Source organism: Herpailurus yagouaroundi, unplaced genomic scaffold (assembly GCF_014898765.1).
Source record: "Herpailurus yagouaroundi ecotype Mexico unplaced genomic scaffold, PumYag 29, whole genome shotgun sequence".
NCBI classification, from domain to species: domain Eukaryota; kingdom Metazoa; phylum Chordata; class Mammalia; order Carnivora; family Felidae; genus Herpailurus; species Herpailurus yagouaroundi.
In genome coordinates, this window is record NW_024412377.1 from 27375263 (window position 1) to 27402296 (window position 27034).

The 27034-nt window shown below is 43.8% G+C and overlaps 1 protein-coding gene across 4 annotated transcripts in view; it reads left to right on the plus strand.

The window, feature by feature from the left end:
- RAI14 (retinoic acid induced 14) overlaps positions 1-27034 on the plus strand; it is a 142303-nt gene that overhangs the window by 72234 nt on the left and 43035 nt on the right. For 2 of the 4 annotated variants that reach the window (XM_040495037.1, XM_040495047.1), the window contains exon 3: positions 13485-13615. In XM_040495037.1, the coding sequence (XP_040350971.1) occupies positions 13485-13615 (131 nt within the window). Of the gene's footprint in view, positions 1-13236; positions 13369-13484; positions 13616-27034 lie in introns of those variants that run through there. The other 2 variants (XM_040495030.1, XM_040495052.1) reach the window with 2 other exon arrangements.

The window sequence follows — 27034 nt, forward strand, 5'->3', positions numbered from 1 at the left end:
TGATGGGTCAAGTGTTTGGACGGGATGCAGTAGGACTGGCAGCAATGGATGTCTGTACTTTAAGATGTCAGGGACTCAGTTGGGAGGGTTGAAGCCTGCAGGTCCCTCGCAGCTTGGAGGCTAGAGTCATCTGGATGGACACTTCTTCGTTCACGTATATGGCAGAGAAGGGGCTGAGAAGGTCAGATGGTGTGCACTCACCCTGGGACACCTGTACATGGCTTTGCCTGCTCCTAGCATGACGATCGGCAGAGAGTGATGGTTCCCAGAAAACCTGATGGAAGTTGTATGACATTTTCTGACCTTTTCATTGAGAATCAAAGAGCGTCATCTTCGCCACATTCTGTGACAAGCAAATCAGCTCAGAGTCAAGGAGATGAGACGTGGATACCACCTCAAAGAATTGGCATTGGTAATCTGTTTTCCACAGTTAGCAGGGAAATACGTAAATTAAATCAACAAAATCTCCCTTATCTTTGTTAATTTTTATGTATTTATTTTAGTGTTTGTTTATTTTTGAGAGAGAGACAGAGCATGAACAGAGAGAGGGACAGAGAGAGAGAGGGAGACAGACACAGAATCCAAAGCAGGCTCCATGCTCTGAGTTGTCAGCACAGAGCCCGACGCGGGACCTGAACTCCCAAACTGGGAGATCGGGACCTGAGGAGAAGTCGGATGCTTAACCGACTAAGCCACCCAGGTGCCCCTCCCTTAATTATCTTTTTTTTTAAATTAAAGTTTATTTATTTTGAGAGACAGCACACATGTACAGAGAGGGAGAGACAATCCCAAGCAGGCTCCACACTGACAGCATCTTGGGGCTTTATCTCCAGTCAGATCATAACCTGAATCAAAATCAAATTCAAATGTGAACATTTACTGCCTCCAATTAGAAAGACAAATGGTTTATTAAAAATACCAATGGCTAATGTTTCTAAACTGAAATTAAAAAAAATTAAGACTATTAAAAAAATGTTCATTTTCTTTTTATAGTATTCTGCTGGGAACTTATTCAGGAACAACCTCGCTTCACTCCTGCTCTCAAACTTTGACCCAGTACTTTCTATTGACTCTAAATCTGTGGGGCCATCTCAATAGCAGGATAATCTTCTGAACTAACTTACGAACAGTCCTAAGGAAAACAGGAAAAGAGAGGGGGGAGAAAAGAGGCTATTGAAGTGTCTCTGATGAACAGTGATTAATGTCAGAACCTCTCTCCTGATGCTCTAAGTCTCTATACCTGTTAGTGCGCCCCAGGAGCTTGGTAAAGAGGAGAGCCCAAAGCATCTAGCACGATGCCTGGCAAAAGTAGAAACCAAAAAGGTGTTGAACTGAACTGGATTAAATAAAGATATTAACTGTAGGAATGGAAAACAGGTTAATGCAAGGGAACCAGGGAGACATCACCAACAGCCGATTGACTACAGAGACGGAGGGAGAGGAGAAGAGAGCCAGGGCTTACAGCTGGGGTGACCACACCGCTAACCAAGGCAGGGGCATCAAGATGAGGGGCTCATCCGAAGGAGGTTGCAGGGAGCTGGGTTCAGGCCCTGTCTCTCTATGGGGCATCTTTGATTGCCTGTTGGTGCTTATTAAGTCTTTATGTCCAGTAAGGTCTGAATGTTGATTCACTGAACTGTCTAGTTTAACGTTTTAGCAGATACAAGCTTGGTTAATACCAGGTTGGTTTGTGATCTTTATTGTCATCAAGGGAGAAATCATTCTGGCTGAACAGAATCACATAGGGAAGTTTTAAAGTTTGCATTCATACCTGGGTGATTCCGATGTGCAGCCAGGTAGGCATGATGCCTGGGCGTGATCAGGGCGAGAGGCCACCCTGATCCTCTAACTCTGACCATTTAGACACTTAAAGAGCACCTAAGCATTTGACTTAAGACTTTGTGTATGAAATAATTTCATTTGGATACTTCATGTGGAATCTGTCTTGTTCCACTTGGCTAGAGAGCAAAGCTCAGGGATTGTGTCTGCTTATCACACTCAAATACATGCCAAAAGTACTTACGGTGTGTGCTTGAATTCTAGCCACACGTGTCTCCAAGCATCCCCCGTGCAAGGAAAGCCTTGCTCAGGCCTTGAGATGATCATTGTGACACATGTACCTCCCTTTAAGCAATGAATATATCTTTCAGTAAATCAAGTAATTATCAAGTAAATTAAGTAATTATCTTTCAGTAAATCTCATTTATGTGCACGTATAATACACATACACACACACATATAAATTATATAATTATATAATAAACTATATTAAAATTATAAAAGAGCTTACTGTACAAGGAAGTTCACTGTTCTGTGAACATGGTTGCAAAAGTAAATAATCATGCTTTAAATGCTTTTGCAGGACTGTAGGTTTCATGTATAATCGTGAGTCTGCTTTAGGTGTGGTTCCTGCATTTAATAGGGACTTAGAGCCCTGAGTTCTTTGTGTCAGTGCCACCAGTTTTGCCCTCTGGCCCATGTGGCCCACCACACTGTGCTCTGCGTGCCGCCCAGTCTTTCTCAGTGGTGGTGCACATCCATGGGTCGGGGGAAGGGACGGGAAGGGCAGGACTGAAGTAGAAAGGGCCCGAAGGTCTGGGGTTTGAATTTTGACTCTTCTTCTTTCTGGCCTTGTCACTTTGGGTGAAATACTTCTACCTTCTGGACCTCAGTTTCCTTGGCAGTTAAATGAGGATAATAAGACCTACCTCCAGGGATAGTTTATTAATTTCTTTGCTGGCTTAAAATAACGATGAGAAATGTATTCTCTCACAGATCTAGAGGCTGGATGTCCAAAACCAAGGTGGCGGCAGGGCTGTACTCCCTCCAGAGGCTTAGAGAAGAACCCTTCCTTGCCTCTTCTGGCGCCTGGCAGTTGCCCATCATCCTTGGTTAATGGCAGCAAACTCCAGTTTGTGCTTCTGTCATCACATGGCCTTCTGTCCTGTTTCCGTGTCTTCATCTCTCTCTCTCTCCTTAGAAGGAGGCCTTTCACCAGACTTGGGACCCACTCTAACCCAGTATGACCTCATCTTAACTTGATTACACATGCAAAGACCTTATTTAAAAACAGGGCTGCATTCTGAAGTTCAGGGAGGGCATGAATATTGTGAGGGCACTATCCAACCCAATGTAGGTGAGTATAGTGACCTCAGTCAGTTCTTTATGGCACCTGGAAGGAACAACGCATAGTTGACAGCAAATCACAAGAAGGCATTTGTAAGGCTTGGCCCATTTGTTCTCCAATGTCATGACTCTTTTCTTGGTTGACTGTCCCTGCTGTTTGGCCATGCTGGGTCACTTTCCTCTCATTTTCTCCGCTATCATTTGGGGACTTCTAGGTTGCTTCCTGATATTTCTCCAGGATTTGGGTTCACAGCTTCAGTTTTTCCTTTCTGCCATCACTCTAACAGTCATACAAATGACCCCTCTAACAACCTGCTTCTGATATATAGGACTGTGTCCTAGACTTCCTTCCTATCCCTGATCCCACAGTCATTTCAAATACCTGCTCATCGGCACCTACCATGCTCTTGATCTCAGAATGTCTGCTTTACCTGTCTTTCCGGTCTCCAGTCATCAAGCTGACCACCCCTTACTCCCATCCTTCCCAGTGCTTCCAGTGAAAAATCACACAGCACTACCAAATGATTTGCACATGGAGTTAACAATATCTATTGTCTGGATTTCTGGGACTGCTTGAAAACCCCTTTACTCATTTCAAGTGGGTTTCCTTTCTCATTTCCCCCTGGAGCTATTGGGAACATTGTTCAAGCTTCTGAGACCACCATGGACCCTGCACTGTACCCTTGCTTTCCCAAGAAAACAGAAGGCATAAAACACAAACTGACTTCCTGTCTCCCACCGTATCTCTGTGTGCCCTCCTTCCTCTTTTACTGCTCAGAAGCAGAACGTGACTGGTTTACAAAGATCAGCCTTCTGCCTGGCTGAATCTTCAGTTCCACTACTCACCCCTTATTTTCTTCATTCTGTCTCCGCTGGCTCCTTGGCTTCCCTCAGACTATCAACACTGAAATCTTGCCCATCCTGAAAAGTTCCTCCATTTTCCTTTAAATTGAACTGCTTACGCTTTCTCCTCCTGAGAGAACCCAACTGTACTGTATATTGAGTAACTTTACACATTTCCTAACCTCTGTGCCTGTTTCCTCATCTGTAAAATGGACTAATAGTGCGTATCTCATAGGATTATTGTTTAAGATTAAGTTACAATGTAGTAACTTAGGCTCCTAGGACATTGTTAGCTATGTTTTAGTAGTAATCATATCCTCACTGGGCTTTCATAGGTCTTGGTTCATTGCACTGGTTTAGCACTGATAAGCAACAATGTTAAGTACTTATTGGATGTGTTTCTGCTCTCAGCAGTTGTGAACTCCCTAAGGGCTGAGCTGGCTTCATAGCCATCTTTTTAACCCTACACTTCACAGAGTATCTGTCCCCTCCCCCACTTCAAACACTAAATAAACGAATGCTTCAATTCCATTGAATTGGTTGGAATCATTTTTTCCCCCTGAGGGGTAAAGTTGGTTTGACCTATTCCCAGACTTACCTCTGCCCCCATGAGACTGCTTTTACCTCTTGTGACAAGATTTTTAAACGTAATGTTTTAACTTTGGTCCAAGAAAGGAATTTGGTAAGATTATGGAGACTTTAAGTACATTTGTAGATTGAGACAAAGACATCAGTAGAGAAGGGTTTAATCAACAGTGGCTCCCAAGAAGTAAGAAGAAAACAAAGCTGGTCAACGAACAGCTCTGAATTGAGCCCCTACCATCTGGCAGACAGTGGGCAAGAGGCCAGGGGTTTAGTGGTGAACAAGGCAGATGCTGGCCATTGGCCATGTCCTGGAACTCCTAGTCCAGTGGGAGGTCCACAGACCTTTAAAAATACTTCAGAAATACTATTTAGTTACAATTGTGTCAAGTGTTATGGACGAGAAGCATGAGAGAGTCTAACAAGGGGAGCTAACCTGGTCCAGGTGGCCAGGGAGAGCAATGGTCAAGGGGAAAAATGAGTAGGGTATCTTGGTGGAGTGGGAGGGGCAGCGAGACCAGCCTGTTTCTGGATGGAGGTGTTAATAATTATGTATTATGTCCGTGACACAAAATTTAGTGTTCATGTGGAAAGACTTCAGGAATCACGGACATAGTCCATTAAGGGGAAGGTGATAGATGTCAGGGTGAATGCCAGAGACCGTGTAACCTGCACATGTGAATAATCTGAAATAAAGATGTAGGGAGAGGGGAACTCATTTTAAATGAACTTCTTAAGTATTGGTCTGAAGCAACATTAATGGAAAGCCCTTTATGAAACTTCTGGTCTCGTTAAAATGGTCCAATGTTTGGGGCACCTGGGTGGCTCAGTTGGTTAAGCGGCCGACTTCGGCTCAGGTCATGATCTCGCGGTCCGTGAGTTCGAGCCCCGCGTCGGGCTCTGTGCTGACAGCTTAGAGCCTGGAGCCTGTTTCAGATTCTGTGTCTCCCTCTCTCTGACCCTCCCCTGTTCATGCTCTGTCTCTCCCTGTCTCAAAAGCAAATAAAACATTAAAAAAAAAAATTTTTTTTAAATGGTCCAATATTTATTTCATGATGTATTGGTAATTTTCTTGGTTTTCCATGGACTCTAAGGCCTCTCTTGGACTAACTCCCTGTTTACTAAATATATCTTGTATTTTTCAGTTGTTGTGTCTTCTCTTCATTAACCTAAATATTACTCATCGCAAGGTCTAGTTCACTACCTAGTCAAAAAACCTTCCCTGTCTGCCTAGATGAAAGTTGACCCTCCTTTCTTTTGTGCTGATTCACCATGTGGCTCACTTTATCATTCTGTCCTGTTTTGTGTTGTTGGCATATTTCTCATACTGTTCTTGTTAATCTATATATAAACTGTATGGAAAATTCTGGAAAGACTATGGCAGCTATGTAAAAAGCACCAAGTAAATAGTCGTTGGGTGAATGAATGAATGTAACAACTATAGGTTCTTCTGTATAGTCAACACGGGAAAATATCATTTGGGCCTGAAGCTTGATGGTTCTTGTCCTCTGTCTTAAAATATGAGGTGTGTGCTCTTTTTTTTTTTTTTTTTCCTGGATGGTACTAATCTGAAAACTTCCTAGTGAAAACACTGTCTACTTTGTGTAACTTTCATCTTAGACTTACTGATTATATTGGCAAAACAGTCTGCACTTCATAAACTAGAGGGAGAAATGCAGCATTTCCAAAGATAATCTCTCAAATAGACTCCTCCAGATGGCTGCGGAAGCAGATCCATACAACAGGAGCTATGCTAATTGGCGATGATTAGGGTTTTAGAGTCCTTCCTAAAGAAAGTCAAAGAAACTCTTTCTCTTCCTGGATTGCTCTCTGCCACTGGATTATTTTGGTTGGGTTGATATATTCCAAAACTCAAACCTGCCTACTAGCCAGATGTCTGTGACCACTGAGTTTCCACTGGTTTTTCAGTTCCCAATGATTAAACCAAAATAAAAGAAGGTGATGCCATGTCTGGCCAACAGCAGACATTGTCAATTGCCAAAGCTCCAGCGTCCATCATGCGGTTGACATGGTGTGTGCCACCCTCACAGGAGGCAGGCAAGTCCTTCCAAAGGCCAGGCTTCAAGGGAAAACTCTTAAGCAAGTAGTGTCATTTGGAAATGATTTGATGAATAGGAAACTAACAGGCCAACCATTGAAAATCTCATTTGTGATAAATTAGCAGGAATGTTTGGAGCCTACATTGAAGGTAAAGTCTGCCTTTCCCATGTGCTGCCCTTCATAGCTGACACATTACACATGTCTCTGGAGCATAACATATGGCTTCCTGAACTTGCAAATGTGGCTTAAATGTGCTCTGTTGAAATAGCATCTGTTTAAACAGTCTCCTGGAAAACTGAGCCATGTTCAATAAAATAGTTAATTTCATGTCTGTGAATGTTTCCTCTAGAGCCCTTTACAATGTTATTTTTAGGGGCTGTACTAGAAAATTTGCAAATTTAAATTTGCAGGAAGGCATTAGCTGCCTCTGAAAGGGTAACGGCCATCAGTCCTAAGTTGTAAATATTAAAAGATTCATACAGCATGAATCATAAACGAACAGTGTGAAAGATCTAATTCAATAATAATAGTCACCAGTTTTTGAGTGCCTACTGTGTTCCAGGCTCTTCATGTACGTTATATTTAATTCTCAGGATATTTTGCAAAGAGGTAAGATCCCTCCCATTTTACAGATCAAGAAATGGAGTCTCAGATGCCCATAACCTGCTCAAGACCACTTAGGTGGGAGGTGGTGAGCTTGAATTTCAACTCAAAAACACTAAAATCTGAAGCCAGTCTCTTTTTCTGCACCAGGAGTTCTTAGCTTAATGGATGGACTGGGAATAGGGGTTTAAGTCAGAGACCCCTATGAAACTGTATGCAAGCTCTTGTGTGTTTGTGCATTATTCTGGGGAAAGTCCATAACCTTAGCAGATTCTCCAAGGGATTTGTGAGGCCTTCGAAAGAAGCAGATTTTGGCACCTGGCTGCCTTCATTTTAGACAGGAGGAAATAGCAAGTGAGAACACAGACCGTCCAGAGGCACTTGGTGCGCACTTGATTTGACCAGAAAGCGAACCACAAGTCTTCTTTCTAAACTCTGTGTGTACGTGCATAATAAGTTACATATAGAGAAAAGTGCACAAAACAAGAATGTAGCGTTTAACAACAAGGGAACCTCTGTGGAGCCACTGACCAGGTCATGAACTAGAGCATGGGACCCTAAAGTACTCCCAGGTGTCTCTCCCTCCTCAGATGGCATATCCTCACTCCCAACCCTTTCCTGACTTTTGGGGTAGCCTTGTCCTTGCTTTTCTTTATAGTTTTACTATCCAGGCATGCGTTCCTAAACCATATGGATCCATCTTTCCCGTTTTCATCTTCATATACATGCAGGCATGCTATTGTATTCTCCTGTGTCTTGTTCTTTCAGCAATATTGTTTTTAGTATCCATGTTGTAGCATGCAGTTGTAGTTCATTCCGTTGCTTGATTATATTGTACTTTATCTTCTATTATTGGATATTTGATTAGTTTTAATTTTTGCCTATTATGAGCAATGCCTTTGTTAACATTCTCGTACTCATCTTATACACGAGTTACACATGCAACTCCCCCAGGAAAGCATAATATGGATTAAGCTTTTGTTGGAAACAAAATACCTAGCACTACAAAGAAAAAGCCAAGAATTCTTCTCTTCTTTCACCTCCTCCCTTCATGCTTCTGTGGTAGCCTTTGCATATGTTCTGCTTGTCTCCAAACTTGGAATAAGAATCAAAGAGCACACTTGACCCTGAGTCCAGGGGTGCCAGAGATCACTGGGATTAGAGTCTCCAGGATGAGGCATGGGCATCTGCACAGTTAGCATGTCCCAGGTGATTCTTGTGACTGGGAGACACTGGATTCGTGCCGATGAATTGGTAAGACCTGGCTCCTTCGTTATAAAGAGATTCAGAGAAAGTGTACCTGTGATTAAAATACTAGAAGATTGGCCTTAGAAGATTTAAGGGGTAGGAAAGTTAAGGGAGTTGGATTTATTAGCCTGTAAAAAAAATGGAAACATGATTAAATAGTTATTTGCAAAAGAATGAAAGTTTTATAATTGAAAAAAACATTTGCTAAGTCAAGAGAGATTTATGTTGATCAGGAGGAGGAAAATCCTGCTAAAATGAGCGACAGAACCAGCATTTGCTAGGCACGACAGGACGAGTAATAAAGGCTGTCGTCAGTGCCTTCAGGGAGCTGAAGACAAGGAAACAAAACAAGCACGCACCGCGCTCTGGAACAAAAGCCGGGACGCAATATTTCATCAAGTCTAGACTGTGGGCTTCAGTCAGATGAGTAGGCGGTCCTCTGGGACACAATGGTGGAGAGAAGCAGAGAGAGGTCACCATGAAAAAGTTGACGAGCCTACAGGGCTTGAAGTAGGCTTTAGAAGGAAGCCTTTTCATAGGCGGTTGGGATGACAGAATATTCTAAAGCAGTGGCATCCAATGTATTTTATTGAGATTCCCCAGGAAAAATACATATTTTATATCACCACCCAGGACACACATACATAATCAAAAGTTTCATGGAACATTTAACTTTATTAAATATGATGCAGCTGATGTTTGCTGTTTTTTTTTTCCTAATTCATTGTTTTAAATGTTGGATTAACCCGCTCGTAGGTGGAAAATGCCATTCTGAGGGGACCAGGAGCCCAGTGTGGAGGCAGAGCTAATCACGAAGCTGCCCTATGGAGGAAATGCCATTTAGAGGAGGGGATTTCCGTGGGAGGTGGTGAGGGGGGTGAGGTATTGTTTGTGTGGCGGTGGGGTGGTGGTCTCTAGAAGACTTCCCCAATTCCAGAGCATGAGTGAATTACTTTGGGTCGTTATGGTAAAATTTCACACTTCACCTATCATATGCTCTACTTCTTACACAAAACACCTCTGACACCAAGTGGTTTTCTTTATACCCACAACCAATTCTCCAACTCTTCGGGCACCAACTAGGTGTCTGGTGATGCAATTCAGTTCTGACACTAGTGGTCTGGAGGTAGCATCAGACCCCACAGTTAAGGACTCAGTCCCACAAAATTGCTCCCACTTCAGATGCCATCTGCAATTCCCGGGCCAGTCTGACCAATTAGCTATAAAGTCATAGTCAGGGGGGGTGGAGGTTCCCATAGCCCGCTCCTCGGGTTTGATCATTTGCAAGAACAGCTCGGAGAACTCAGAAAGGTACGTTTCTTACTATTACCAGTTTATTATGAGGGATTACAAATCAGGAACCGCCAAATGGAAGAAATGCACAGGGCAAGATAGGGGATGTGTGTGTGGGTGCGTAAGTGAAAAGCGTCTGCTCTCTCCAGGATCATCTTCCCAGCACCGACTTGTGTTCATCACCCTGGAAGCTCCCTGAACCCTATGGTTTCAGGGTGGTTTAGGGCTTTTTATGGAGGTTCCACTTTGTAGGCATGATGGATTAGATCATTGGCCATTGGTGATAGACTCAGTCTCTAATCCCTTTCCCCTCCCTGAAGGTGGGGGTGGGGCTGAAATTTCTAACCCTCTAATTTACATGGTTGATTCTCCTGGCAACCAACCCGCATCCTGAAGATGTCATTAGCATAAACTCCTGTAGGGGAGATTATTATGAATACAAAAGATACTCTTCACCCTTATCACTCTGGAAATTCATGGATTTTAAAAGCTCTAGTGCTAGAAATCAGGGACAAGGACCAAGTCTACAATTCTTATATCACAATATCACAACCTATTTATCTGACCAACCCTACTGTTGGACGGTATATTGGCCAAGGTAGCTTTTTAAGATTCCTTTTGATGCTTGGTTTCAATTTAGTACCACTCAGCAGAGGGATAGAGACAGGTGAAAAGAATTTGCTTGTAGATTCTCAAGAGCAATGACATTAAAAGTATTTATTAAACATCTGTTCTATTTCATTTTGCAGATGGCCATGGAATCTTTGGTATGGAATGTGGTGCTGGGTAGAATGGTTTTATAGGAGAAAATATAGGGACTATCTCCATGGGCAGGTATAGGAGAGGAAAGCGATAGCACCTTGAAAACCATGCTTTCTGGAAGAAACATGGTATAGCCTGTTGTGCATATCAGAACTACCCATAAGTATAACCAGCTGCCTGGCCCAGGACTAGAGAGCTCTGTCACATTAGCATCCCCTCCTTATGAGGGCTGGCTAGCAGTCTGGGTAATGTGTTTTCAGAATCTGGATTCCTGGCTTAGAGAGAGGACAAATTGGGATACCTCTTGTCTCCACTCTTAGCATAACTCGTGTGAGAATTTTAAGAGTAAACTCTCACTTTCTTTCCTCATTTCCTGACCAATGATCTACTTTCTCCCCCAGTTTCTTCTTCAGGTGTGCCCTTGTTTTCCTGATGGGTTCTGAACTGATCTCTTGGCTCAGACTCTAAGGCCGATATATAGCACCCATCCGTTTCCTTCCTCCTGCTTACTATGAATCCTGTCTGCAGCATATCCAGGTTGAATGGTGGTATAGGTTAGGTTATTTATTAAATCTTTGTGTGTGTGTGTGTGTGTGTGTGTGTGTGTGTGTGTGTAACCTTGTTCTCTTTGCCTTATCTTTTCTAACAGAAAAGTAACTTCTGGCCTGCAGTGAAGAGAAACTAGATAAAAGAAGTATTTTAGACCTCAATGTGCCATTGACCTTGTCCTCCAGAGGGTGGGGGAGAAGGGATCTTTCTTGCTGTGTCCTATAGAAATTGAACTCCCTAAATATCCACATGTAACTAATTTTAGGGAACCCCTACAACTAGATTTTTCTCTACCCAAGAGTTGAGTTTCTTAGTGGCACTGAAAAGGAAAATCCTTTCATGTGGCTTTTCTTTGCTTAAATACTTTCGATCATATCCTCTGGGGTTTAATATCCTTTTGATCTTCCCTATCCAGTTTTAACTTGGTCAGTTTAAATTAGGGAAGGATTTAAAGACAACACTAATAATGTAGCTTGGGGGTCATGTAAATTGGAATCATTGGTCCTGAATGTACTTTATAAATTTTTTGTTTTGTTTTGGCTTGCAGAATGCTGTTTGGGGGAAGTCTGTTTCTTGGTGTTGGCTACATTTTGTTCTTAGGTAAAGCTTCCCATTCTACCACCAAATGCTTGTGCTTAGGGTAGTGTATTTACTGTGTATTGTGTTCTGCAGTAGGAAACCCGATTTGCCTTTGTGCAAAGACAAATCTCTAGCAAAGTTTGGTTGGGGGGCATTTTATAGATTACATATTTTGAGCTTTAGAGGAGGAATCACAGTGGTCATCGGTCCAAAACCTTGAAAAACTGAGGTACTGAGAGGTTTTGGGTGACTTGAGGTCTATAGCATGGAAGTATCAATCTAGAGTTCTGGAATTCTAGTTCATGCAGCCTAGCGGACAGACTTCTGATTTTTGTTTAAACCTAGCTCCTCATTCCTGTGTTCTTGCACTCAGTGGTGGCCATGGGGAGGAGAGAATCCTGAGAAATGGGAGTGGCCCAGTCCTGAGACTCTCTCAAAGTAAATTCTGTACCTAAACCCTGTACACGTCTACTTTACCCCTCCATGGCCTTTGGCTTTCTCTCAGGCCCTGCCTCTACGCTGGGGTGGAGAGGTACCTGGGACATCTTGTAGATCTACCCTTGCTGTATCAGAAGGTGGAGCCCTACTGGGTTTCCCAGTTCCATCAGCGCAGAGAGATTGGGAACGTGCTCCGAGAGTTGGATGAGTGTAGTCCTGTAAAATTCTCTCTTGTTAACTGTTACATTCCCACTGTCTCCTCTCTCTGCCTCCATGCAATGGTGTGTGGCAAAGCCTTTAAAATGAAATGCCTAGAGGTTCTTATCTTCAGAGGCCACAGGAAGCAGAGAAACTGTAGAGCTGAATGTAGAACGTTTGGGGGAGGGAGAAGGAATCTCTTCAAGGGTGTTGGTATCCATAGCAGGAAGGGCCAGAAAGTGGGTTTATAGGAGAGGTCTGGAGGGCAGGCCAGCCTGCAGAGTGACCCAGGGGCTTTGATGTGCCCCCCGGGATCTTTTGTCCCTGCATTAATCTTGTATACCTCATACACCTCTCTGTCATAACTCTTCTTCAGTCACTGATTTTATTCTCTCACTCCTCTGCTCCAAAACCTTCAATGGCTCACTGCTGCCTTTTCACATGTGAAACTTCTCGGTGTTATACTCAAGGCCCATTTGCTCTTATATGGAGATCTTCTCTTTTCCTTTGTAAAAGTCAAAGCCAGCTTTTATATACATGAAAGCTTTCCTGTCACTGTGGTTTGTAGAATTAATTCTGTTGAGGTTGGGGGTTTAGCAGTGGTGGAGGCTTTGCTCAAATCTGTTTGTTGTCTAATAGCTTGCTCAGGAAGAAGTTTTGTTTCTCATGAGACTTTGTAGAGGCCGTAGCCTGGACAACTACTTAAAATCATTATACGGCTCGAAAATCTGGCCAGTGAACAGGCCAGAAAGGGTGGCAGTGAAAGCGGATGAAGAATTGTGTGTAAATAAACCATCGAGTAACCTTGAGCTGTTGGCCAGTTTGGTTGTCTACACTGCAGGCCCAGTGAGCTGTGGACCAGGTCAAAGGCCAGTATTCTGAGGAGCCAGCTGTCAGAGTTTAGCTAGAAACAAGCTAATGTGTAAACTGGCCTTGAGGTCTTTTTAAGCTGCTTCATTTTCCCAGCGTCGGTGAAAAGAGGGGACTTTATTTCAGAGTTTGCTGGCCAGCTGCTGTTTCATTGAACTATTGATGTTTTCTTTTGGGAAGCCGGTCTTCTTGAGTGTCTCCACGGTGAAGGGGAAGGTATCTGATCTGAGGGCAGGTTTTGATTTCAGTGACGGGAGGACGGGGGTCCTGCTGGTCAGTATGGCTTCGGCCACTGTTGTTCACTAGTTCTACGTCTCCCCTTTGCTCCACAGACCAACGAGTGGAACAAGAATGATGACCGGCTGCTACAGGCCGTGGAGAATGGAGACTCGGAGAAGGTGGCCTCCCTACTGGGCAAGAAGGGAGCCAGTGCCACCAAGCAGGACAGCGAGGGCAAGACCGCGTAAGCTAAAAAAATTGGTTTCTAACTGTAACGGTTCTGGGTTCTCAGTGTGTTCTCTGGAAGCCCTGGGATCCATAGGGTAACTTCACAAGTGTGTTTAAGGGGACTTTGTGAAACTACTGTCCTCCCCCACTCCTCCTATCCCTCGTGTCAAAATATGGAAGACGCTATTTTAATTTGGTCCCTATTTCATCAAGTTTCAAGTTATACATTGGGCTTTACCTTGGATGGCTATGTTTGTTTTCAAGTACCATTGGAGATTACACCAGAGAAGAAATAGCGTGAGGATTATAACCCATTGATAGGTGAAAAAGGAATTCTATCCTCCATTTGAAGCAGCCTAAGAGAGGGTATTTTTTTTATAACCCTCAAACCTTATAATTTATATTATTACTTCTTTTAAAACCCTTTCCTTAATGTAGATCAGTAATTACATGAGTAGTGTGAATTTTGCATTATGATTTGCCATTTATGGTAATCTTGCCCACCGTAATTAAAATTACATATTTAATGTGTGTGTGTGTGTGTGTGTGTGTGTGTGTGTGTGTGTGTGTGTTTATGTTTATTTGTATCTGCTCTTACTCTGGTCATATTGTAGAGAGGTCATTGACTTTGTAGCTAAATAGACTTCTAATCTGGACTTCATCACTTATGAATTGTGTAGTCTCTTTTTAAAATTGATTTATTTTGAGAGAATGAGAGAGAGAGAAAGAGAGTTTGGAAGGGGCAGAGAAGGAGAGAGAGAATCATAAGCAGGGTCCGTGCTCTGTGAACGAGCCCAATGTGGGGCTTGATCTCATGAACTATGAGATCATGACCTGAGCCAAAATCAAGAGTCAGATGCTTGACCGACTGAGCCACCCAGGTGCCCCGAATTGTGTCATCTTTGAATCTTAATTTATTCAATTTAAATTGGAGATGATGATATTTAACCACTAGGGTAGTTATGAATATAAAACAAGATACTGAGTTGGGTTGGGTGCCTCCAGAAGCAGGTTCTGAGACAAGGATTTGAGTGTAGGGAGTTTCTATAGCCACTGATCCCAGGAGCATGCAGAAGAGGACTGAAACCTACATGGTGTGTTATTGACAGGTAACTGCTGTGGGCAGCTGGAACCCAATCCTGCTGAAGACCTCTGGGAGTCTTCTTAGACTCAGAGCAGGGGTTGGCCAACTGTGGCCCGCAGTCTGCCCTTGTAAATAAAGTTTTATTGGGATGCAATCAAATCCATTTGTTTAGCATTGTGGCTGCTTCTGTACTGCAAAGGCAGATTGGAATAGTTAAGACAAAGTCTGTGGCTCACAAATCCTAACATATGAGCTCTCTGGCCCCTTGCAGAACTAGTTACCCTACCCAAGGGGGTAAGGAAACTGGGGTGCCTATTCCCATTCACTTGTCCCTCCAAGGTTGAATGCTGCTCCTAGGGCCTGTAATGCTCATGGGCAGAACAAGCCCAACAGGTTATGAAAGGGGCACCTGTAGCTCTAGATACCATATGTAAAGAGTTAGCAGTGGCCCACAGTAAGTACTGATAAACCCACTTCCCTTTCCTTCTCCTGGATGAGTAGTTCTCAATCCTGGCAACTCCTGCATTAGAGTCACCTGGGGTACTTAAAAAAAAATATTGTTCCCACGCCCACCCCACATGTTTGGAAACATTTTGTGGAGAGGCCCCGGAATCAATATTTTTAAAAGTATCCCATGTAGGTTTAGCCAGAGAGAACTATCGTCTAGAAACTAGATGGACTCTAGATAGAAGGATAAATAGAAGAAAAGGCAAATTTTCCCGAGATTGAGCATCACATTTTAGCAAATTTTGTCAATGAAACCATCCCCCTGGCTTTTTTTCGCTAAGCGTAGTTTTCAAGGTTGATTCTTGCTGTAGCTCCAATCAGCACTTCAGTCTTCTCTTCTGATGGTGGAAATGCACACAGCAGTTACACACAAATCACCACCTGTACTTTGCAGTTGATAAAGCCAAGACTCGCATGATACAGCTCTCCCTGCATTGACTCCAGAACCAGTTCTGCCTTTGCCTTTGAACTTGTAAGTCTACCATGTTTTGCTGTGGTGACCCCTATGGAGAAAGTTAGAGGGACTATAAGAAAAAGGAAGAGGAAATACTTATTTTTTCAGTGTGAGATTTTTCATAAATAACCATCTGGTAACATTTCATTTTTCTGCTTGGAATATTCCTTAGAATCAAAGTTGCTAAGTGTTAGCCTGTAAGAATTTAATTTTCAGAGGCACCATGGAGTTAAGTCTATCTGGCTTCATATTTTCATTCAAATCTAGTGGTCTTAGTATGCAGAACGAGGGGGCACCATGGGGTCTGAAACCATGCCTCCTGCCCCTTTGGTATCAGGGAATCCCGCAAGGCCGAGAACTCTGTGGAAACAGAAACCCCAGGCAGTGTTGTTCCCTTGGCTTCTGCCCTGTCTCCTCTGGACGTCTGCACTTCTGGATTTGGATCAGTCTAATCTGTGCACTCCTGCCTGAGTGTCTGTGTATCTCCCTCACACTTGGAGATTTTTCTCAAGCTGTGGAAACTTTCCCTGTCTTGTTCTTTCCACATGAGTCGGTTTGGTAGCGTGCAGGCCGGTAATTTCCTAGGAGTAGTTCTGGGTCCATGACAGGCCGGTATCGTGTGTCCCCTCTTCTGAAGCTCTTGGCTCCATTGGCCCCTTGGAGGTTGCTGGGCCAGCGTGTGTTTGTGGATGTGTATGGAGTGATTTGCAGTGTCTCTAAAGGGTAAGCCCAGGTCACACACTGCAAAGTTAGGTACTTGACTGTACTTGGTCTCATTCTCTGCCTACGCGTTTGGGTTTAATCTTTGAGTTATACACCTCCCTGTCCAAATTAGGCTGGAGGCTTCTTTCTAGTGAGCTTTTGCAAGAACTCATTTTGTAATTTTGTTCAGTAATGCACACTGTTTCCCTATTGCCTGACCACCTAGAGTCCTGATTTGGGCTTTCAAGGCCCTCTCAGTGGCCCTGCTGTTACTTCACTGAATGTTCTCTTGCCCTTGCCTTCCACTGGTGGTGGGGTGTTGGCTCCCAGACTTCCTCTCACGTTTGCCCGGGTTCTGTGTCCAGTCCAGAATGCTTCCTCTCTGATGGTCTCAGTCATCTAAAAAAAATTTCCTTCTCTTTGAAATACTGGAATCTTGATTTATAACTTGATACATTTTATCATATCAAAAGAATAAGAACAACATCAGAAAAGCCTCTACAGCTTGAAACAAAAACTTTGTTTTCTGAAGACTTGAATCCCTTACAACAACAGTAAGCTCCCTGAAGACCAGGCTCACGTGATTGTTGTTGTTGTTGTGTTGGTCTCTCCCACAGTTCCAGGCATAGAAGACAGACATTCAGTTGGCATTTGTGGACGTGACTTTTCAGCATGAAGAAAGCGTTCTTTTTGTTAATGATCTGTCACGGGTAAATTAATTAGGAGTGGATTAAGTTGGGGTTCAAGAAGAAAAGGACTATCCTGGTGAACGTCACAACCTGACACTTCTCTTCTCCCAGCTTCCAGTGCAATTTAAATAAACACTCAGCCTTCAGTACCTAGAGAACCAGATGACTCAGAAAATCCCAAGAATGAAGTGGCAAAGGCAGCCAGCCATCTTGGCGGACATTCTCCAGAAGCTTCCTTAACCCAAGGTCAATAACCAGAAGGGTGGTTTGGTAGTTCTTCAGACTTTCAGTTTCTTTCTGGCATATTTCCATCAGGGAAAGATAAGAAACTTTGAAAACTTTCTCCCTCTAAAACCGATCGAAGAGGGATTAAAAAAAAAAAAAAAAGCAAAAGCAATTGAATGACTGGAATTCATTTAGGAGCAAGTAAGAGAAGGGTGCTGTCTTGGGTCAGAAAAGAACAAAATAGAGCAAGGCACAGAGTTCTAGCTACAGCCTGTGTTTATGGAGTCAGGCTTGGCTTCCCTCGACCCATCTGTTCACTTTTCCTGGTGGAGGTAAGGACGTGGGAGGATATCATTACCCTAAAACCTCTTACCATGGAACAGTCTAATTGTTTCAAGATGTTTTCCCCTACTTTTAGATGTGCATTTAATTAAAGTTATGTATGTTTGTCTTAGGAACAACCAGACTAAATAAAATCACTGCTGGGACTATAGTATTTGAAGAAATACCACCCAGGCATGTGTGTATAGATGGACACACACACACACACACACACACACACACACACACACACAGTCTGCCTACATAGCCCACATTTCAGATACCTGATCATTTTGGTTTTGAAAGCAAAAACTTGTGAAAGTATCTTTAGATGACTCTGTGGAGCTTAAGTATAAAATAAGGGAGGTAGTCCTTGAACTCTGCAAATCAGGACAATAAGGGGCTTCTCTGTCTGCTGGCTGGTTGCACTCTTTTCCTGTTTCCTCAGAGCAGGGATGTAGCCATTCGGTCTTAGAAATCAAGTCCTGCCATCTGGGCCACTTTCTCCAGATCTCACATAGGGCTGCCGCATTAGTTGACCTAAAACTACTGCATACTTTATGTGTAATCGCGGCCTCCTTCCCGGCAAAATCACCCTGTGTCTTTCCTAAAACCTGCTGGTATTTGACAGAGGGATAAACTGAAAGGTATAATTGCTGTATTGCATATCCACTGAGCTTTTCATCCTGTAGATTTTTGAAGATGACAGAACCTCTGTTCCTACCTTGCAAATGTGCCCAGATGTTTGTTTAATTAATCTACTAGTTGGGAGGCACTCCCTTCCCCTGCATCCGAAATGTTCCAGAGGGTGACTGGGTGACTTAGTCGGTTAAGCATGTGACTCTTTGGCTCAGGTCACGATCTCATGGTTTGTGAGTTCGAGCCCCACATCAGGCTCTGTGCTTACATTGTGGAGCCTGCTTGGGATTCTCTCTCTCTTCCTCTCTCTCAGCCCCTCCTGCTCGCTCTCTCTCTCTCTCTCTCTCTCTCTCTCTCTCAATAAATTAAAAAAATAATAAAACATTTAAAAATGTTCCAGACTCTTGTAAACATATCCAGGAGGAGGAGGAAATATGGTCTTTGCCTACAAAATGCATAGCATCTAGCAGAAAGACCAGTGAGAGCACTGGAGAATAATTAAGTGCTAGATTACAAAATACTAACTGGAAGGGGTTCAAGATGAAGGGAGACGGTGAATCACTGGAGTAACCAAGAAATGCTTCCTGCCTGAGGTGTGATGTGGGATGGCCTTGCAAAGTGAACTGGGAGGAGAGTGGGGATGGGGGGCGAGGAAGACAGTATAGGTCCTGGTCACAGCATGAATGGAAAAGAAATGCAAGGACACCACAGTTACTGTTTCCTTCCCTTGTCCAAGAACTTATTATGGTTTCAGTTCAGGACCCCACTTGACACTCGGTCCGTGGTTCTTAACTTGACTCCCGTTACAGTCACCTGGACAGCTTAGAAAAATGCTGGTGTCACCCACAGACACCTCTCTATAGTTGGGGGGGGGGGTGTAGTGTGGGTAAGCGTTTTTTTAAAGCACTCAGGTAATTCGAATGGCCAGCCAAACTGAGAACTCCCGTTTTAGACACACTGCAGTGAGACTCCAGGTTCCTTGGCCCATGACTTCCCAACAGGCTTTGCCCAGTGCTAGGTTCCACATGGGCTGAGGAAGGCCCAGGGCCCCCAGGTGATTTTTCTCCCAGCATACACACATGTACGAATATGTATCCATAAGGCCTGTGCACAAAATAAAATGGCAAATTTGGGCTTAAAGTAACATAATACACAGGGGTTTTAAAGAGAAACAGTGTTGTATGTTAAAGCTGAACAGACCTCATTGCAAAAATTGTGCTTTAGAAGGAACACTCGAGGGGCACCTGGGTGGCTCAGTTGGTTAAGCATCTGACTCTTGATTTTGGCTCAGGTCATGATCTCACGGTTTGGTTTGTGAGATCAGGCCCCTGGTCGGGCTCTGTGCTGACAGTGGGGAGCCTGCTTGGGATATTCTCTCTCTCTCTCTCAATAAATAAAATAAACTTAGAAGAAAAAAAAAGACTTGAAACCACAGTAGTGCAAATTGACGAGAATAGATTTGGAAATGAAGAGCTGCATTGATAGGGGCACCTGGCTGGCCCAGAAGGTGGAGCATGCGACTCTTGATCTCAAGGTTGTGAGTTCAAGCCCCACATTGGATATAGAGATTGCTTCAAAATAAAATCTTTAAAAAGAAGAAAAAGAGCTATATTGATAAAATATTGGTGGGATCACAGGATTTTTCATTTTAAAGCTGTTCAAAGCTAGGTTAAGTATTTCGAGAATGAAGGACTTCAGACACTCAAATAGGTCATCGTTGCTCAGGGTCGAAGCAAGTCTGGCTCTGCCCTTCCCTCTCGTTCTCTGGCCACGTCCTCCATTGGCTGGATGGGCCCCCGCGTGCAGAGGTCAGGAGAGCCTGGGAAATGCAGTTCTCTGTGACAGAGAGCAGAGCAGGGGCAGCAGGGCCTGGATCTCGACCCCTGCGGTGACCTCCACCCATCCTCACCCCATGAGCAAGAGCACCTGGAGCTGGAGGTTCTCACGCCGACAGCGATCAGGCAACTTAAGGGTTGAGGCATGTAGGGTCGCTTAGGATGTGCCTGTCCCTTGGAAACACTCCTGCTTTCTCACTTGGGGCCCCGAAATTCATGCCTTCCAAAATTCTACCACCATCACCCATCCGCCGAGTTTTGGTACCATTCAAGGCCCAGTTCGCCGTATCTTCTGTGAAGCCTTTCCTGGTTTCCAAAGTGGCTGAGCTTGCTCTAGTTATTGCCTCTCTTAAAACCACTGGGGATTTGATGGGTCTGGTTACCTATGTACTTAATCTTATTCCTGAATTAGACTATCAGAGTTAGAGCCCAATCTTCCCAATTGGTAAGAAAGGAGTTGCTATTAGTCATATTAACATTGAATGCCCCACCACTGGGCTAGGGGCTTTTATATGGGCCATTCAACCAACAGTTCATTCTTTCACCCATTTTATTTTAAGTAGAGAAAATTTTTTAATGTTTATTTTTTAGAGAGACCAAGTGTGAGTGGGGGAGAGGCATAGAGAGAGAGGAAGACACAGAATCCGAAGCAGACTGCAGGCTCTGAGTTGTCAGCACAGAGTCCAATGCAGGGCTCAAACCCGGGAACCATGAGATTGTCACCTGAGCCTAAGTTAGACGCTTAACCGACTGAGCCACCCAGATGCCCTTCTTGAACCCATTTTAAACTTTTTTTTTTAATGTTTATTTTTGACACAGAGAGAGACAGAGCATGAGCAGGGGAGGGGCAGAGAGAGAGGGAGACACAGACTCCAAAGCAAGCTCCAGGCTGCAGCTGTCAGCACAGAGCCTGACACGGGGCTTGAACTCACAGACCGCGAGACCATGACCTGAGCCGAAGTCGGATGCTCAACCAACTGAGCCACCCATATGCCCTTCTTGAGCCCATTGTGAAGACCATGCCCGTTTCCCATAGGTTTTTCTTATGTGATGCTCCCAGTCACCCTGGAGTGATCTGTGAGTGGCAAGTGTGGATCAGAAAGTTTTGGGAATTAGTACAAATCACCCTCATTCTAGGCTCTAGGTTCTAGAGTCTGGAGTCTATCATGAATACAAGAGACAAATCATTGTCCTAATGGAGATTTCATAATGCCCAAGTGCTATTTCCAGACCACATTTATGAAACCAAACAATCCTGAAGCCAGAGAGCCAATGCTCAGCTTAAATGTCACGGGGTTTCTTAGCTCTGAGCGTGTGGTCTTTCATCTCATTGTTTCCTCCCCCATGTCCCCAGGAGAGCTCTGTCCCCGAAGCCACGCTGCGGATTCCATTAGCACATTGTAGGCACTTACAGGACAGGGATCCTATTTTTACACTCTTTATTTTCTTTATGCCAGTCCCCTGTTATTACATCTACCTGAAACATTCAGCAAGAGAAGGCAACCAGCACTGTCACTTCTCACACATTCTGCCAAATCAGCTCCTATCAGAAGTGGTGATCAGAGCCCCTGCCGTAGCTGGCTCTGAAACGGCTGAGCCACACAGCCACAGCACTTCTCCGCCTGCAGGACTTTCTCTCTGGGCCCATCAAGTTGACCCCTGGGATAGAGTGGGATTCCATTTTTCAAGGCTTGTATGACTAGAAGCTATTAGATAGTACTGCCTTCCTAACCCTCAGTTTACAATCTGAAATGGGAATCCAGAGCTTGTGGGATTAAGGATTATTCCCCTGTAATATCTAGTGTGACCCAAGCCTCATTTGATCATATGGACCAGATAAGGAAACTGAGGCTAATGAATTTCAGTCATTATTCTTTGGTTTGGGTCTCAACTCTGCCATCCCCAGTATGGCACAACAAACTTCTTCCTACCGTGCAAATGTCCTAAAAATTGAATATGTATCAGAATCAGCTGGGAGAGGGTTGTTAAAACCTACTGCTGACTCCACCACAGAGTCTGGACAGGATCCTAAGAATCTGTATTTCTAACAGGCTTCTGGGTGCTGCTGCTGCTGCTGTTCTAGGGACCAGGCTTTGAGAATGGCTGTACAGTGTGATGTTGGGAAGCAAAAAAAAAAAAAATGAAGTCTTCTGTTAACATAAGTTTTAAGAACTTACAATCTGAGAAAAACACGGTTATGCTGGTTTATGTGTGTGCCTTAGTTTAAGGCAACTCAGAGACTTCAAGAGTAAAAAAGCAAATTCAAAACTACAGATTTGCATTATCAAAACAATCACATCTGTGTGCCAGGAAAATTGTGTCAGGAGAGACCAAGTTTCTCGCCTCGTAGAAAGTACAGTCAACTGGGACAGATGGCACCTGCTTTTTTTTTTTATTTTTTTGAATGTTGTATTTATTTTTGAGAGAGAGAAAGAGAGAGAGAGAGAGAGAGAGAGAGAGAGAGAGAATGAGTGGGGAAGAGGTAGAGAGAGAGGGAGACACAGAACCCAAAGCAAGCTCCAGGCTCTGAGTTGTCAGCACAGAGCCAGATGCGGGGCTTGAACTCATGAATCATGAGATCATGACCTGAGCTAATGTCAGATGCTTAACTGACTGAGCCACCCAGGTGCCCTCAGCACCTGCTTCTTTAATATAACATCAGGTGTGTTGAAGAGAAACAAGAGACCAGAAGCCTCTTTGAATAAACTTGGAAAAGGAAAGCCTTTCTGAGAAGACCCCTTCTTTGAGGCAGATTCCTGGATAGAATGAGGGGTTGAGCCTTGCACTTTTCTGGAACTATTGTCCTGGTGGAGGAAACAGCAAGGCAAAGGCCTTGAGGTAGGAGGATGCCCGATGTGCCCAGTGAATGGAGAGAGAGCTACAGGTGAGGTCAAAATGGAAGCCAGACATACTCACGTAAAGCCTGGTGGGCCATTGGAAGGACTTTGGATGGAACCCTAATTCTGAATACTTAGTTTCCTTGATTTATTTTAATATGGTTTAGTATCCTTCTTTCCCCCTCCAGAAATAGGCCTTACCAAAAGAATGCAATTAAAGGATAGGCAAGTTTAGGTGTTTGGGAGATGCTGAAGCTCTCAAGGGATTATGGACAGCTAGTTATTTTCATGAAGTATTTCTGAACCTCACTGACCATAGTGACCCCTCTCTGGGAAATAAAGGGGTTTAGAAGGAAAGGAGGAGATATGGATTTATGAGGGACAAACTACTCTTAGAGTCAGAATTCAAGTCCTGCTCTTTTATACTTTTCCTAACCTCTGAGCCTCAGTTTCTTCATCTGTGAAATGAGGATGGTAGATCAGCCCTCATCCCAGAACCTTCTGGAACCTTCTGGAACCTTCTAACACTCTGGGATTCTGGGACTCTGGGTGTGGCTAGTACCAGTAGAGTTTGGTATGTGGTCATTTCTTTGTTAGGCATGGTGGTTTGCTTGATTTGGAGAGTGAAAATTGGTTGCAGAGGCATTGGAAGGAACTGGAGGTCTGGTGAGGTGGCCAGCCTGTTGCATTCTTGACCTCACCCTGCCAGCCCTTTTGGGATTGGGACCTGGGGCAGCGGAGAAGGGCAGCAGTTTGGTTTGAGAGAAATTCTCTATGAATGAATATGCTGAAAAAAATCAAGGTCTTCTAAAAGGAACCTTGTGAGTTTGTATTTCCTCCAAATATATGTTTCAGCTGGTAGTCAGAAACCAGAAGAATTGTTATTACTCTCAAAGATAGAAGGAACTTTCCAGGCCATCACTCACAGGCTTCTGAACAGCAACACTCAAATCCCCTTCGGGTTAAGAGCCCTGAGAAATATTCCAGCCTTTCCTAGCCACTGGAGAGTACCAGCAACCCTAGTCTGCCCCAGTGAGAAACCTGTATTTGCGTTTTTGGCCAAATACTTCCATTTTTTAGTTTAAGCGCTATTTTTTAAAGAGCAGCACAGCCAGTAAGTTATATAGTGCTTCACAGTTTGCAAGTGATTTAACAAAATAGTGGAATTTCTCAGCATGGTGATAAAGGGCCAGTTCTGAGGCAGAGTGCCCCGGTTAGAATCCAGCCTCCCCGCCTTGTTCGTTCTGGGAATTTGGCCAAGTTACTAAACTTCTCTATGCCTTAGTTTCCTTCCTTTTCTGGAAAATGGGGATGATAATAGTTACCCTCCCACAGGCTGGTTGGGGGATGTAATGAGTAAAAACCATAATGCATTGTAGAAGGCAGGGGTGCCCGAGGGAGAGAGAAAGACACATTGGGAGCCACAAAACTCTTAAGCACAGAAACCTTGGGAACTTTCCAAGTGACAAAAGCAGAGAAATTCCTAATATCAATAAGCAGCAAAGGGATCAAAGTAGTATTATGTAAATCTTCAGGCTGTTCTGTTTGTGCCTTTCAGTTACTTCTCTGAGGACGGGCCCAGCTGAGTTTTATAAGCAGAGTTAAACATTTCCTATTATGATGAAACTTAAAACAGCATTGATTCCTTTTTTGTGGAACATATCCACGAGATTGTTTTTAAGGCTCAGGGAAATCATGTCTTCGAAAGAACTTTGAAACAATGGGCACCTTGGTAAAAATGATGGTGTGAGCTTTGCAACTTGTCCTCCACTTAGAGCAGCGTGTCTGCAGTTGGAATGTGCACGTGGCTCAGCTGGAAACTTGTAAAACAGCCTCGGGTTCTGTGGACGTGGGATGGGAACTGGGAGCCTGCGTTTCTAATGAGCTCCTGGGCCGCCAAGTACTCTGAGTCACCAAGATGTAGGCTCTCGAAGAGCGGTCACTTCGGCTACACTGGGATCCAGAGAGCCACCCTGCGATATCCCTGGGCAGTGACGCCTGTCCCTGTCACTGGGCCAGGGATCAGAGGAGTGGGTAAAAGATTTTCATACCCTTCCCTCCACTGAATTCTTGACCCATCTGAAGAGAGAATCAAGTCAACAAATCTCTCAGAAGATTCACTGCCGTATAGACTCTTGAATGCCCTCTCTTATCTTTAAAAGGAAAGGCTACACTTTTTAATGAGTAAAAGTCCACACAAAGACAAAGCCAACGGATACTCCGAATTTGTTTTGCATTCACTCTTTTATATTCCTCCAAGGGGAAATTTCAGCTGATAATTAACTGGAATAACTACTTCAAAGGGTTCATTAAGAAAGACTTAAATGTTTCTTCTCTGGAAAATTTAGGTTGCAGTTAAATTCTCATCTCTTAAATTAAAATTTGCCAAACAATAACAAGTCTCGGCTAGAACGTAGAACAACTGGAGCCCTTGTGTGTTGTTGCTGGGATTGTGAAATGGTGCCGCAGCTTTAGAAAATAGCTTAACAGCTCCCCAGAGAGTTCAGCGTGGTTACCACTGGCCCAGCAATTCCACTCCTAGGTATATACCCACTAGGATTAAAAACTGGTATCCACACAAACACTTGTTAGGTGAATGTTCTAGTAGCATGGTTCATAGTAATTAAAAAGTAGAAACAACCCAAATGTCCATAACCAACAAATAAAGAAAATGTGATATATACATACAATGGAATTTTAAGTTTGTTTATTTATTTATTTATTTAGAGAGAGAGTGCTCACTTGCAGGAAAGGAGCAGAGAGAGAGAGAGAGACAGATAATCCCATGCTGGCTCTGCACTGACAGCCCCAACGTGGGGCTCGAGCTCATGAACCATGAGATCATGACCTGAGTCGAAATCAAGAGTCAGACACTTAACCAGCTGAGCTACCCAGGTGCCTTAAAGAAGGAAAGAAGTACCAATAGATGCTACAATACAGATGGACCTTGAAAACGTGCCAAATGAAAGAAGCCAGGCACAAAAGACCACATATTACATGATTCTGTCTTTGTGAAACATCTAGAATAGGCAAATCCATAGAGCCATAAAGTAGAGTAGTGATTGCCAAGGGCTGGGGGTACATGGGAATAGGAAGTGACTGCTGACTGACATGTGAATTTTTTAGGGCAGTGAAAATGCTCTGGAATTAGATAATGATGTTGGTTGCACAACTCTTTCAATATACTGAAAACAACTGAATTGTACATTCTAAAATGGTGAATTTTTTGGTCTGTGAATTCTGTCTCAATAAAAAGATTAAAATCTGCTCATGTTGTTTTCTCAGTGTTTGTTTTAATAGAATTTTAGCATTCTACATTTGTTTTTAATGGTTCATCAGAGTTTCTCAACTATTGACATTTTGACATATTGACATTATTGACATTTTGGACTAGATAATTGTTTGGGGAGGGAGGGGGCTGTCCTGTGCGTTGTAGGATTTTAGCAGCGTCTCTGGCCTTTCCGCATTAGATGCCAGTAGAATCTTCCCACCGCCCACCCCCACCCCCACCCCGTGAATAATTAAAAATATCTCCAGACGTTGCCAAATGTGCCCTGGGCAGGACAAAATCTCCCCCAGTTAAGAGCCACTGGTTTATCTTTAGACTTCCCACTAAAAGCCGAGATCCATGAGGGCTTTGTTTTATTTACCACGTGTTTCTCAGTGCTTAGAATAGTAGCTGGCATGTAAATACCCTGGTATCGTAATACAAATGTATGAATGATTTGGTATATTTAGCTCTAGCAGAAATATGAAAACTATCCCATACTTGGGTTAGCTCCAGTGCCCTAGAATAACATTGTCAAGACTACGTTTTGGGGTGAGGGGGTGGCGTTAACCAACCTATACTACTTTGCCTACCCCCTCTCACCCACACCTGCAGACTCCCTTTAGAGGTGTTTTCTTCTACCAGCCGTCCAGCACACAGGCTATCGGAGGCCACCACCCATGCTCTTCATTACTTGTGTGCTGGCCTGGGGCACCATCTGCGCTCTAAGCCTGCAGTAACCCCTGGGGCCCCACCTGCAATCCGGACAGGGTGGTCCCCAACCCACCAGTCACCTGGCCTGCCACCACCAAGGATGGCTACACTTATCAGTCACTGCATGAGAAAAGAAACCTACTCACTGTCATTTACAAAT